At 42.7% G+C, this 14,710-nt stretch overlaps 1 protein-coding gene across 1 annotated transcript; it reads right to left on the reverse strand.

Moving 5' to 3' along the window:
- Positions 1-8,149: 8,149 nt before the first annotated feature.
- Positions 8,150-11,349, reverse strand: TMSB15B (thymosin beta 15B). Its single transcript, XM_029240129.1, has 3 exons — positions 11,288-11,349; positions 9,505-9,617; positions 8,150-8,579 (listed from the first exon to the last, which is right to left on the reverse strand). The coding sequence occupies exons 2-3, from the start codon at positions 9,602-9,604 to the stop codon at positions 8,542-8,544; spliced, it is 138 nt and encodes a 45-aa protein (XP_029095962.1). The 5' UTR covers positions 9,605-9,617; positions 11,288-11,349; the 3' UTR covers positions 8,150-8,541.
- Positions 11,350-14,710: the final 3,361 nt, after the last annotated feature.

Genomic DNA, 14,710 nt, shown 5'->3' on the forward strand with positions numbered 1-14,710 from the left:
CACTCTTGCTGTGGAGCCTGGTGCTACTAGCTCACAGCAGTTCCAGGGCCCAAACAGACACCATCACCATGTTGTGTGTCTTTTCCTTGTTAATGCAGCTTCGCAACTCTATTTGTCTCCAGAAAACAAAAGCACCAGAATTCTGAGGAGAACAAATCAAGAAAAGGTGATGCATTCTCATTTTCCCACTCACCGTTGTGCTCTCTAAATCCCCAAGCCCCAAGAGATGTTCTTACTCTTTCCCCAGGTCTTTTCCCTTAAAGGGTGTCCACACACCCTGATTTTCCCTGTTGTCCCAGCACATATATACAATGGAATATATATATATAAAGAAACGAAATTGAGTTATTTGTAGTGAGGTCGACGGACCTAGAGCCTGTCATACAGAGTGAAGTAAGTCAGAAAGAGAAAGACAAATACCATATGCTAACACATATATATGGAATTTAAGAAAAAAATGTCATGAAGAACCTAGGGATAAGACAGGAATAAAGACACAGACCTACTAGAGAATGGACTTGAGGATATGGGGAGGGGGAAGGGTAAGCTGTGACAAGGTGAGAGAGTGCCATGGACATATATACACTACCAAACGTAAAATAGATAGCTAGTGGAAAGCAGCCGCATAGCACAGGGAGATCAGCTAGGTGGTTTGTGACCACCTGGAGGGGTGGGATAGGGAGAGTGGGAGGGAGGGAGACGCAAGAGGTTAGAGATATGGGAACATATGTATATGTATAACTGATTCACTTTGTTATAAAGCAGAAATTAATACACCATTTTAAAGCAATTATACTCCAATAAAGATGTAAAAAAAGAGAGACAAAGGAGAATTTTCAACGAATTTAACAATAGAATTAGAAAACTTATCACATTTAACCAAAAATTGAGTTTTAAAGCAAATCATAATAAATTTCCAAGGTTGACATGACAGAACATGTTCTTTCTCCACAGAAATCGGAGACTACAAATCAATTAAAAATAAAAGTAACAGGAAAATCACCAACTACTTCTGAATTAAATAATAACTCACAGAAACACAAACAAAAAGCCATTGGGCTAAGAGGAAAATTCAATGGAAATTAGATTATATTAACAATATAATTAATATTAATATTGGAATACTGCAAGGACATGGAGAAAGTCATCTTAGTTCTTTTACTGCTCACCATCTTTCTCTTAACTTATTGCAAAGGTCAAGAGAGATGTTCCTCTTCCAGCTCTGGATTCATATTACTAAATAACCATGTTTGAAAAGAAGTTTCAAGGAAGCACACCCAGGTTCATCCCAGCTCACCTCCCCACACACTTTGGGACAATGCTTGTGGCTCATGGGCTGTAGGACCTTATTGGCTGCTCCAGTGGACACTGGTGCTTAAGCTACTCTCATTGAACACTGCTGTCATCCTATGATACATAATTGTGGGTCATAAAGTTTTGTCTTTTAAATGTCATAAGAAATAGAATGTAAAAATTTAGAATTGGATAAGTCTGAACATATAGAAATAGTAACTTCAGAATCCAGGGATATGGAGAAGTAAATTGGGTCAAGAAATTTTAATTTAGATATTTGTGTACTATTTTTGGTTCCTCATTTATGTATATTAAATAATTCTGAATATGGGGTATGTTGAAAGAAGTTTGATTGTAGTACCTTTGATTTTTCTTATCAGTTTCTTCACTTTACCTTTAAAAACTTCTGGATTATTGTACCCTCTCTCTTAGGGAGTTAAGGAATGAAAGAGGTAAATAAAATGTTTACAAAAATAATAATGACCTTAGAGATTACCAGAAAGGCTGGAACAGGAATTGTTTTTTGAACTTTCAAATTCAGTTATTTCCACAATGTGTTTCCATTTTTGCTTATGTTTTACAGTGTATTCTGTGATACAGATAATGTTGAAAAAAGTTTGAATGAGGTATGGTTGTCCTATTAATACTATTTTCTTAGGGTTGGAACTTATAGTTTGTTATTTAAGCAGTAAAGTCCTTGCTCTAATTTGTATTTTCAGTAGCCAGCACCATTAGATCATGATTGCCCTTTAGGCATCCATCTTCCTCAATCACCCTCTGAAGTGAATAACTGCATATGCTCATTTCTCCTCCAGGTCTTCAACATCAAACCCCATTTTCCCTCTCTCCTTCCTAGATGTCATGTATGTCACTCACCCTTGCACTTCTGCCTTCACAACCTATATGCTGCAGTTGTAACACTGGTTTACTAATGCCTGTGTTTGATTATTGGATTTACTAAATGTAACACACACCTAGCACAATAAAAACATCCTAGTTTCCTCACAGGAATTCACACATAATTGTATATGATCAGTGTGCAAGAAAAGTTCTGAAAAACATTTGTATATCATATGGGCAGACACTGGGATATTGAAGAAGCAACAATGAACACAATAGAAATTATGTAATTTTATAAAATATTATTTTTATTATGGGTCCACAGTTCTGTTTTGAAACTGTGATGGTTCTGCAGTGAGTTTTTCGCTTCCAAAACTATGTTCTGGTTGTATAAGACCATCTCGAGGTCCCATCCAGAGAAATTTAACTGTGGTTGATTTGGTGGAAGTTTTTCCTGGTATCCTTGGGAACCATATCCTTTTTTCACATTCTTTCTTAAGATTTTTCTAATATTCCACAAAATAATAAATAATAATACTGATAAGGGGATTCATTTATCCTAAATCTGTACTCCAATGATCCTGAGGAGATCTGGAATGGGTGGTTGCAGGCCTGGGAGTCCCAGATCTAATGTCCACTTGCTGGTGGGAGGGGCCATGTCCCAGAGGTGTCCTGAACCTGGTGTTAGCCCATTGGTGGGTGGGGCCAAATTCCAGGGCCACTGGCTGAGCAACCCAAGGTGTCCTGAGCTGGTGTCTAGGGACAGGACCCTTGGGGTCCTGGGGCAGGTGCCAGCCTGCTTTGGTGTGGGATGGGTCCTGATATGGCAGGATGAAGGGCTGTGATGGTCCTGGGGCTGGTGTCTCCTCACTGGTGGGTGGTGGCTAGTGCCAGCCTGGTAGGCAGAGCTGGGTCCTGGGGTCTCTGGCTGCAGGGCCCAGGGGTCCCAGAGCTTGTGTTTTGGCCTACTTGTGGGCAGGGGTGAGGCCCAGGGATTCCCAGGACTAGTGTAGGTTCACTGTTGTGTGGAGCCGGGTCCTGGGAATGTGGGCTGCATGGCCCTGAGGGTCCTGGAGTTGGTGTTTCAGCTTACTGGTAGGCTGGACTGGGGTCTAGAGTATCATGGGATGGTGCCTACCCATTGATGGATGAGGTTGGTGCTGGGGCTAGTTCCAGCCCAGTGAAGCTGGGCCAGGTCCTGGGGTGGACTGGACTGGGTTCCAGGGTAGGTGTGGGCTTCAGGGGTCTCAAGGCAGCAGGCCTGCTGGTGGATAGGGCTGTGTCTCTGCCTGGGCTTTTGCTTGGCCTGAGGTGTCACAGTACTGGTGCTGATAGGCTGCTGGTCAGAGCTGGGTTCCAGCACTAACAGTCTAGAAGGAGGATTCCAAAATAGCACTTGCCAGTACCAGTGTCATGTGGTAGAACCAGCTCCCCCAAATGGCTGCCGCCTCTGTTTATATCCCCATGGTGAGCTCCAGTTGCCTTCTGCCTCTCCAGGAGGCTCTCCAAGATCAGCAGATTGGTCTAACACAGGCTCCTTTCAAATTACTGCTTCTGCCCTAGATCCCCAAGCTTGTTAGATTTTGTGTGTGCCTTTTAAGAGTGAAGTCTCTATTTCCCACAGCCCTCTGGCTCTCCTGAAAGTAAGCTTCACTGCCTTCAAAGCCAAGCGTTCTGGGGGCTCATCTTCCTGGTGCAGGACCCCCAGTCTGGGGAGCCTTATGTGGGGCTTGGATCACTTATTCCTTGAGGAGAACCTCTGCAATTGTAATTATCCTCCCATTAGTAGGTTGCCCACCTTGAAGGTATGGGTCTTGACCATGTCTCCACCTTCTTAACCGTGTACCAAGTTTAAAATTATTTTCTTCACAATACTTAGATTCTAAAAGTATTCCAAAGGCTAAAATTGGTGAAGATCTATTGGGTGAAAAATATATACTCACCTAATTCTCTAAGAAACCTCCTTAGGGAGAGAAAATATATCAATAAAGTGGGAAATATTTTAAAATTAAAAGCACAATGCTTTCAAGAATCTTTGATAATACATGCAAAGTTATTTATACATGTATGAATGTAAAATAGTATAGAAATTGAACCAAATTATAGAAATTGATCCAAACAAGGATTTAAGGATAAACAAGAACTGAAGAGATGGAGATCATCAATGAGCCAAATGGCCAAGCTTCCAGGGGTGTATCTGGTCAGACTTTCAAGGAGGAGTTAATTCTGATGCTAATTAAATAGTTCGAGATTATGAATGAAAAGACTATTTTATTTCAACAAATACAATATGATGATAAAACTTATTGAAGAAAGCATGCTAAACAAATTTCTGAGCAGTCTCATTTATATATGAGGATACAAAAGTCCTACTTGAAATATTATCAAATAAATCTGGTTTCACATTACAAAAAAGACTAAATAAGGGAAATAGCATTACTGCTGTAAATAAGAAATTACAAACAAACAAACAAGCAAAATGGTTATGAAGAACCTAGGGGCAGGACAGGAATAAAGACGCAGATGTAGAGAATGGATTTGAGGACACGGGGAGGGGGAAGGGTAAGCTGGGACGAAGTGAGAGAGTGGCATGGACTAATATACACTACCAAATGTAAAATAGATAGCTAGTGGGAAGCAGCTGCATAGCACAGGGAGATCAGCTCGGTGCTTTGTGATCACCTAGAGGGGTGGGATAGGGAGGGTGGGAAGGAGACGCAAGAGGGAGGAGATATGCGGATATATGTACACATATAGCTGATTCACTTTGTTATACAGCAGAAACTAACACACCATTGTAAAGCAATTATACTCCAATAAAGATGTTAAGGAAAAAAAAAAAGAAATTACAAGCATCAAATCAGGGGATCATCATTCATAAAACAGAATATGCCATACAAACTTTTTTCAGCATGACCCTTATTGTGGAATTTATTAAAATAAATAATAAATAATATTAGAGTCCAGAATTTTAAAAGTTCATGTAAAGGTACCTTTTTCAAGCTTCCTAGGAACTGAAAGTAACTAGGATAACTCATTCAGATTTATCTGATTCTATTATTTTCTGGTCTATACTTTTGCTTTTTAAAATGCAAAGCTTCATGACCTGCAAATATGCTTCACTAGATGATGAGAACATCTAGTCAGAGCAACCCAAGCTCCACCCTTCACTGGCTCAGCCAATGAAGGACCTGAAGACCCTCAGCCACAGCCATTGGCTCAAAGTAGGAGCAGGTGACCTGAGTTGAGCAAATAAGTGCCTTCCTGGGTGTTTTCTTGGAGACTGAGGAGAATATTGGTATGGTATTTTTTTTGACTGTGGTTTGCTCAGGGCCCTAAATCTCAATCCCTGCTAATGGCTATTGGAGAAAAAGTATTTCTCTGGTTAGACAGGCTAGAAAAGTAACCCCACATATATTTAAGAAATGCTGAGTAAAACTACTCTAGGTGAGCAGTTGTTTTTCCTATCTCATATATGTATGAGTACTCACTTACCAGCTACTGGTCTTTCACCTGCCACCATGTACATCTCATATGTTCCCACTAAGTTTAATACTTAACACTGCTCAGGATGGAATCAATATGTCAATGAATAGGATGATTACCAGATGCAACTGAACAATGGTAGTTATTATCCAACCCCAGCTCACCTGACAACATTCATTCTTTCCTTTAGGCCCACTAAAATCCAATCTTGTGGTGGATTACTGTACAAATACAGAGGTTGCTGAATCTATCATGGATGTATAGTATCTTTCTCAAGTTTGCAAATGGCAATGTTGAAAGGAGAGCAAATGTGTGGGATGACAGAATCAGGATACAAAGATATCTGATCATGAGCAAATTAGAGCATGTCAGCAACCAGGATGTTTCCTCATCATGTAATTTGGATCCAAAGGATCCTGGAGGTATCATCAGGAGAAGACAGTGGTATAGAGGCAGGCACACAACAGCTGATTTCAACTATAGGAGCAGGGATTAACTACGTGGTGTGGGACTCTAGTACAGTCCTAGGACTATCGGATAGAAATTACATGGAGGCAGGTTTGGGCACAGTGTAAGCAACCTGTTGCAGCAAGGGGCTGAGTAACTCTATTGGATAATTATTTCAGGCAAGAGGTAAGGTATTGGTGACCAACATGGTTACTTCCAACTCTCAAATCCTCTGGCTACTCTAAGCCCTGTGATGGTGTCACCTCACTGACATTTGAGCAGAGGTGACCCCCCACCCCTGGTTTTGCTTAGGGAAGTTTATGCTATTGCAGAGACCATAGTTTTCACCTCCTTTAAACCCAGTGATTATTCAAGAATGTCAGCTCTTAGAAGGGAGTGGTAAGATAATACTTGAGATTGCAAATAGGTATGGACAGCATAATCCCTTTTAGTCAGAAAATATATGAATATTAATAGACCACAGTCAGGATGGTTATACACTCAAAGGTTAACGTGTAATTGGTGGGATTACAGGTGATTGGTTCTTATAAATTTCAAGTGAAAAATGTATTGTTTTAAGGCAGTGATCTGGACTCGTCTATTTATATGTATTCCTTATTATATTAGCCAGCTAGGCTTGCCATAACAAAATACTGTAGACCAGGTGGATTAAACAACAGAAATTAATTTTCTCACAGTTCTGGAGGATAGAAGTCCCAAAATCAAGATCCAGCAGAGTCATTTTCTGGTGAAAACTCTCTTCCTGGCTTGCAAGTAGACACCTTCTTGTTGGGTCCTCACATGTTGGGGAGAGAGTGATGTGGTGTCTCTTCCTCTTCTTTTATGGCCACAGTACTATCAGATTATGGCCCCACCCTTATGGTCTCAATTAACCTTAATTACCTAAATACACTATCTCCAGATCCAGTCACATTTGGGGTTAGGGCTTCAGCATATGAAATTTTTTGAAGGGGAGACAATTCAGTCCAGAGCACTTATGCTCACCACAAACACCAAAAATACTTGGTTCATAAGTCAGTGAATTCTGTTCAGGACAAGAATGAAACCAGAGGTTCAGTACTGTAGGTCATTAGAGGTTATCAGACGTCTGAGTTTATGCTCGATAGAAGATGTGATGTGCTTAGCACAGTATGGGTTAGCAAGTGTCTCTTGCCCCCTTCCCCATCCAACCCCAACCCTGGGTGACCCCTAACTTTAGTTGAAAAGCACTTTCCAAAAAGCAAGAAGAGTCCAGCTAAAATTCCAGCCCTTATACACCTTAGAAGATTAAATCAGACCCTGTGTTTTAATTTCCTCATTTCTAAGATAACGGAGTTAGTCCACGTGACTTCTCCCAAGTTTCTCTATCTCTATGATTCCAACTCTAAGGAAAAAGCACTTAGCATCCCTGTTGGGAGGCAGACATACTGAATAATATCCTGCAAACTGAGAAGGAACTTTGAGACTGAAAAATGAAGCGAGCAGCTCCATAAAGTGCAATTATGAAGTTTCCTGTGGGTAACTTACATACAGGCATGATAGATAGGGCAGACAGATAATCCAGAAGCATTCACAGCTGCACTGCACACTGCACTGCCAAAAAGGGTACAGGGGAATTTAAAGGGGCCAAAACTAAAGTAGAATCTGACTACCAAGAGAGAAGCACATCTGCACCTACTAGGAGTTTTTTCCTCTCCTCAGGGGTCTCATGACCATTAACCATCTATGTCAGCAAAAGGCACTCTTCCAGGTTTCATATCAGCTGAAGGAAAGGGTAAAAGTTGATAGGGAACTCATCTGGCTTGGACTCACTCCTTGTAAATTAGGCTAAAGCTCAGTCATGTGGAAAGGGGAGGAGTTAGGACTGTGTGGACTAAGATGGAGCTGACAAAATGGAGTCAGTATGGTTCAGCCACACAATCCCCAAAGGCCCTCCTCTGTCCAGATCAGACAGAGGAGGGCCTTTCCCATGTGCCAAATCTGCTGAAGCAGCTTTCCTGCACCCATTTTTTTGGCTGAAAAGTACCCTTGTGTACTTTCATTCCTTAGAAGACCACCAGGAATGAACCACAGGAGCCTATTATAAACATACTGATTATATTTATTATTTTATTGCTCCATTACAAATGAAAATAAACTGTGAGAAGATGCAAAAGCATGCAACTTCATGAAGATTATAAAGCAATAGAGGGAACCATTGTAGAAAGTTAAAAGTGGCTTATCCGGTAGGGGGTGCAAAGACTACAAGCACAAAGGTCATCAACGGTTAGATTATTGACAGCATCTGCCAACTGGAATTTATGCACCAATAGAAGTTTTAAAATGAATGTCAGGGAACGTAGGCTACCCCTGACCTCTTAGCCAGGGATTATGGGTGAGAAGACATCAGAAGATGCCTAAAATCTCTACAAAGTTTTACCAAAAACAAGACACTCAAGCAATGTCGAAATTTGCTCTTGCAAGGAGATCCCCATTTTACGATGTTTGACCACACTCTTTCTCCTGCTGGATAGCTGGGGAAAAAATAAACACAAAGAAATCATTAAGAGGGTATTTACCTAAGATTAAGTTCAGTTTCTTCCAAAAGAATTCTTTGCCAAGTCATTGGAGGCTGCCATACCTTCTTTAAGTTTAGAATGCCAAGGCACTACACACAAATCCTTAGTCAGGTATGTGTGTGTGCAAATTAATGAGCTGAACATTTGTTAGACTCAACTGTGTGTTTCTTTTTCCCCATTTGAGAGGTAGATTTATGCTGTTGCCATTTTTACCATGGATCACTCTGAGACTGGGGGGCATGTGAAGCACTTTCTTCAGATTTATCTATCACTATACAATTAGGAAGTTATGCCATTTCAGACAATTTTGACTAACTTTGGAACTTTCAAATAATGCTACATGACAAAACGTTTCCCTTGGCTTGGGGTTTCTCCTGCAGGCTGTAAGTGGGGAGGGCAAAATTGATCCCTTGAACCCTGGGAGACTTGAGTATACCCTATAACTAAACTGATTAGCTCACCTCATCTTGTCATCAGGTAGAGAAGGCCAAAACCACAGTTTGCATGGCTCATTAGGGATGAGATCAAAGACCCAAATAGCTAGATGCAAAAAAATGCCAAATAACAAAAATCGGACAAAACTAAGATGTTTCTAATGCTATGTCCAATATTCCAAGATTGGTTTCAATGTGGGTTTTAGTATTTTTCCACCAAAAACTAGCTTTTAAAAATTCCCCCATTACTACTGGGGCCTATTTTGTGAGAACTACTTACATAAGCAAAGTAAAAAAGGCAATTATTTGATATTTTTTAATGTTATACATTAAATAATTCATACTCTGTTTATTGCTTCCTTTGTGGTAAAATTTACTAGAAGAGTTTATTTACTGAACCTATTAGTTTTCACCATTGTTTGTCTCAGAAAGTCCCCATGACTTACTTTCCTTTGAGGGAAGAGTGTTTTTTTCTTTAGTGTTAGTTTTCTTCAGTTTTGACTTGTCAAACTTCTCCACTTCAGACAAGTCTGGCTTATCACTCATCTTGACTAAAAGACTAAAAAAAAAAAAACCATAAAAAAAACTTGTCTGGTAGAACTATTATCACACTAAGGAGTAACAGCCAAAATTCTCACATTTAATATCAATGTGTATTTTACCTGCTGATTTTCAACAGGAAAACAGCAGCAGATCTTAGAAAAGTCATATTTTTATTAGAATACTTTTATTACCCCACATCATTACGCCTTTTTTTTTTTTTTTTTTTTTTTTTTGGTTTGCGGGCCTCTCTTTTCTTTGGCCTCTCCCGTTGCGGAGTACAGGCTCCAGGCACGCAGGCTCAGCGGCCATGGCTCACGGGCCCAGCCGCTCCGCGGCATGTGGGATCCTCCCGGACTGCGGCACGAACCCGTGTCCCCTGCATCGGCAGGCGGACTCTCAACCACTGCGCCACCAGGGAAGCCCATTACCCCATTTTTGATAGACAGTAAATGCCATTGGATCAGGATGCACTAGAAACCAAGATGTTCTAGAAACCGGGAGCCAATATGTCTGACTTTTAAAATCACAGCAAAAGTAAAATGGAGGTGATAGAAACACATGAGCAGATAGGGATAGAAGAAAAAATAAGGACTGGGTTTAACCAGCTAATGAATTTGTAAGGAGATAGCACTATTTGAGCACGTTCACTTTGTATTCAATTACTATGAGAGGGCGGCATTTTTCTTGGGGGTTAGGGAGCAGCACACAAAAAGGGGTAGCACAAATTGGACTAGTTTCTTTCCATTTTATCTGCCCAAAGACAGTAGATTAAGGGGCTACAATAAGAGGAGGGATTAAATCCAGTCATAACTAATTACATGTCTCACAATAACTCCTTATGGCACTAGTTTGTAAACGCTGTAAGACGGCGCAGCTAATTATGATCAAGCCAAGAACTTCAGCAGAATGGGATAAACTAGAGATCATTTCTATTTCACCATATTTTCCCCTCAAGAGGAGAGGGTAGTAGATGAGGCTAGGAGATGAGGTGCCATGTGATCATTCCGGGTTTGTCCAGAAGAGACAATAGGAGACCCCTGAGCCCGGAAAGCAGAGCTCTCCTGCGTGTGCCTGGCCCCACCCTGGTGGGGTAAGACACGTCTAGTGCCCAGACTAGCACTGAGAGGCCCCCAAGCAGCCAGACGTCCCCAGAATGCCTCCCTTCCGTCGAGGTCACCCTAAGACCTTCCTTTGACAAGCGATCAGCCGCCAATCTCCAGAGGGGGGAAACAGGGACTTCAAATACTAATAACAGGGCTGGGTGCATAGACCAGTTTGTTAGCAGCAATCTGCTTACATTTCAAAATAAATATCATCATTGTCGGGAGCCCAGTCCAACCTAACAGCCACGGGACGGGGGAGAGCGAAGGGCCAGCCCCAGAGGGCCCATTCCGAGCCCCACACTCCTCATCCCTTCAGCCTCGGACTTGCAGCCACAGCGGACTGGCCGCTCTGGGGGCTCCCCCCTCGGACCTTCCAGGGACAGACCCAGGGAGGATTCCGCATCGCGCGCAGAAGGCGGCGCTGTGAAAACAAAGGCGCGGACTCGCCAGCAGGCGCAGATACTAATCGCCCATCCCAACCCCCGCCCCTCCAATACCAGCAGGCCCCATACGCCAGCCCCGCGGCCGCCACGCCCTCCTGTCCCCACAGTCCTCTGGCTCTGGTGGGGCCGCACGTCCTCACCCGAAGGCTTGAAGACCAGTGAAAGGTAGACCGCTGAACTGAGACCGCTTGGTACACAGGACGAGGTTAGCCTTCCCATGCGGAACCCCGCAGTTATAAACTGCGTGACAGACTCCGCCCCCAGACCCCTCCCCAGTCCTCTCCGATTGACCAAGGGATCCTAGACCCGCCTCCTCGCCCCTCCCACCTATTTAGACTTGCTGACCTCAGTCTACTGTCTCCTCTCAACTCAGGACCTCACCCTCGCAACTGGGTGTTGATAACGTCGTACCAGATCCGCCTATCCAGACCCCATCCAAGCCCACTGATTGCCCAAGGGATCAGTGGCTGGCCTACCTGCCCTGCTTCTCCCACTACTTTCATCCTGAGTGTCCACTTCCCTTCCTCCCAAGTATGCTCACTCCTCCACGATAATAGGGGCCTCTACAATAAGCAGACATATTTTACCCAGTTAGCTTTGAACGTCCAAAACTCCGAGATCCAAGCTGAAGGAGCCATAATCAGGTACTCTTGGCTTTTTATATTCAAAGGACCCTAAGTGTGCGGTGACAACGAGTGATGCTCAATGTCTGTTCTGATCCTTGGCCGGGTGTTGGAGGAGGGGTGCTCATGGAAAGGGTGGGTAGTTCAGGATCATTCACTCCCACAACGGGGCATTTCTGTGACAGTGGTACGCTCCTATGTAAAAGTCACATTTTCTAATTTTTCAGCCACTGAACATGGTAGCAGTGTAATCAGAGGAGAATCTGCTGAGGCTATTCATCTGTATATCTCTAATCCCGAGCACCTTGCTTGGTCTACAGTAGACACTTAGATAAATACCCGTCTTTAGATTGAAGTAATAAATCCAGGATAGAGCAGAATTTTTGGACAGCAGCACCACCCAGTGTCTATGTTGGGAGACAAAAAGGAGACTCCAGTAGTTACTTGAAAGAACTAAATATTCAAGGTCGTTTTCTGGATACTCACCCAGAACCTTAGAGCATTAAGGTAAAATGGAGATAGGACTATGTCTTTAGCTTGCATGCCATATTTTCCATAAGGCTCATGTATGGTGGTAGAGATCTGCATAGATCAGCAATTACTCTCTCCTCAAGCATTTCTTAGGCCTTCCCCACTTCTCTCCATTTTCTTTTCTATGCTCTTGTAGCACGATGTGCTAACTTGAGAGTTTTGTATGTTCATTGGAGGAACTGTTAATACAGAAAGGCACACTCATTCAACAAATAACATTCATTGAGTAGCTACAACATCCCAGGCATTAAATATAACAAACACCAGTGTTTCCACCACTCATATTTGGATGCTGTTATATTTAGGTATATTTACTTTGTCTTTTTTTAAGGAATAAAAACATCACAGAAAAATTGAGGTTTCCTTGACCTTCACCCCATTTCCATTCCCCTCCCACTTCCCCAGGGTTACTCCTATCCTGAATATGATATGTAGTTTCTAGCCCATTTTTCTTTCACTACAGATTTATGTGATCTGTTTCCAGAAGCAACATGGAGCGTTCTGTGGACCAGTGCTCCAGGTGTAAGACTGAATTTCCATATCTCTTGGGGTTGACAGCAAGCCTCAGACACTCACCTCCCCACACCTAGCTGAAACTTCAAAGTCTATCTTGAATCTATCTGCCTCAAATCCATCAGAACTCATCTCATCAATGTCCAGCCCCACTTGTGTCAGTCACCACAAGAACCCCCATATCCCCGTGATACCCCTCAACTCCCACATTCTAACTTCCATAAGGCTGTGACCACATTCTCTCTTTAGCTCACTTCTCACACCCCTTCCTTACTGCTTAAACACAATGCAACCTCAATAATTCCTCCATATCGCCACCCTCTTCTCTGAATGTGCCTTTCATTGTCTTGCCTTAACAGAAACCAGGCTCTTCCCTGAGGACTCTGTGTCCCCTGAAGCCCACTCAAGAGAAGTAGATGATTTTTCTCTCCCATCACCATTGTACCACAGGGCCTGAAGCTCTGGTAAATGTCTTCCTTGCTTCTCACTGCTGCCTTTAGAGCATTCCTCTCCCACATCCCTGAAAACCTCCAGCTTTTGACAGCTTGTGTCACCAACTAGACTTCATTGTCATCATCTACCAAACCTCAGTGCTCCTCTCCCTTATTTCTCAAAGATTTTAGCTCCTGGAACTATGTCATTCCCAACGGTAGTAGTCCTGTCTTAATTCCTGGTGAGCTCAAGAATGATCATTCTGATACACTGGCTCCTTCATTTCTCCTTCATGACATCGACCTTGACCCCAACTCAGCTACTCATTTGCATGGCCATACCCTAGGCCTTGTCACAGCAATTACAACAATCCCTGCATAATCTCAATTTCAAACATCGCTCTTTATGACCATCACCTCTTTTTCCAGCTCATTCCCTTTGGTACCCAGACCCCACTATCATTTTTTTTTTTTTGCGGTACGTGGGCCTCTCACTGTTGTGGCCTCTCCCGTTGCGGGGCACAGGCTCTGGACACGCAGGCTCAGCGGCCATGGCTCATGGGCCCAGCCGCTCTGCGGCATGTGGGATCTCCCCGGACCGGGGCACAAACCCGTGTCCCCTGCATTGGCAGGCGGACTCTCAACCACTGCACCACCAGGGAAGCCCAGACCCCACTATCCTTTAACCTCACAAAAATCTCCAGTCCATTGGTTTTGCCAGATTTCACCATCTCTCGGTCCCTTATTGTTTTCTCTCCCCTCCTTCCCTAGCTCAAATGTCATGCTCAGTCTTTATAATCACTCATTGGCATATACCCTCCAGTCTCCTGCCCCTCTCTCACTTTGTTTGCTTCCCTGGCAAAATAATAGCTCTAGCTAAGTCCAAATACACCTCAAGGAGCCTGAACTCACACAGCTAAACCTGGCTAGAGGAAAATACACAACCACAAACTTTTGAACTTTCCCCGAGCTATCAATATGTGGTATGATACTCTCTTGTGATGCTGGGCAGCAGCAGAGAGCTGCAGCTCCCAGTCAGCCACACGATTATGGGGTAAACAACTCATACTGATATACTTCCAATCATTCTGTACCCATTCAACCATTCTGTTTTTCACTTTCAGTACAATATTCAGTAAATTACATGAGATATTCAACATTTTATTATAAAAGAGGTTTTGTGTTAGATGATTTTGCCCAAATGTAGGCTAATCAATGTAAGTGTTCTGAGCACGTTTCAGGCAGGTTAGGCTAAGCTATGATGTTGGGTAGGTTAGTTGTATTTAATGCATTTTTGACTTATGATATTTTCAATTTACAATGGGTTTATCCAGATGTAGCTCCATGATAAGTTGAGGAAGGTCTTTAGATCTCTTTCTCTCACACCAGTTCAACAATATCACTACCATCTCTCACCCCTTTATCACCACCATCAATGTTGTGCTTTCTACTAGGTTGTTTCTGT

Source organism: Monodon monoceros, unplaced genomic scaffold, assembly GCF_005190385.1.
Source record: "Monodon monoceros isolate NGI ecotype Baffin Bay Population unplaced genomic scaffold, NGI_Narwhal_1 Super_Scaffold_22, whole genome shotgun sequence".
NCBI classification, from domain to species: domain Eukaryota; kingdom Metazoa; phylum Chordata; class Mammalia; order Artiodactyla; family Monodontidae; genus Monodon; species Monodon monoceros.

Excerpts from the sequence above, each read along its gene's own strand:
- TMSB15B (XM_029240129.1), bottom strand. The coding sequence starts at position 9,604 with ATGAGTGATAAGCCAGACTTGTCTGAAGTGGAGAAGTTTGACAAGTCA. Across the intron at positions 8,580-9,504 it reads CACTCTTCCCTCAAAGGAAA|CTATCCAGCAGGAGAAAGAG; the intron begins GTAAGTCATGGG and ends TTTTTTCCCCAG.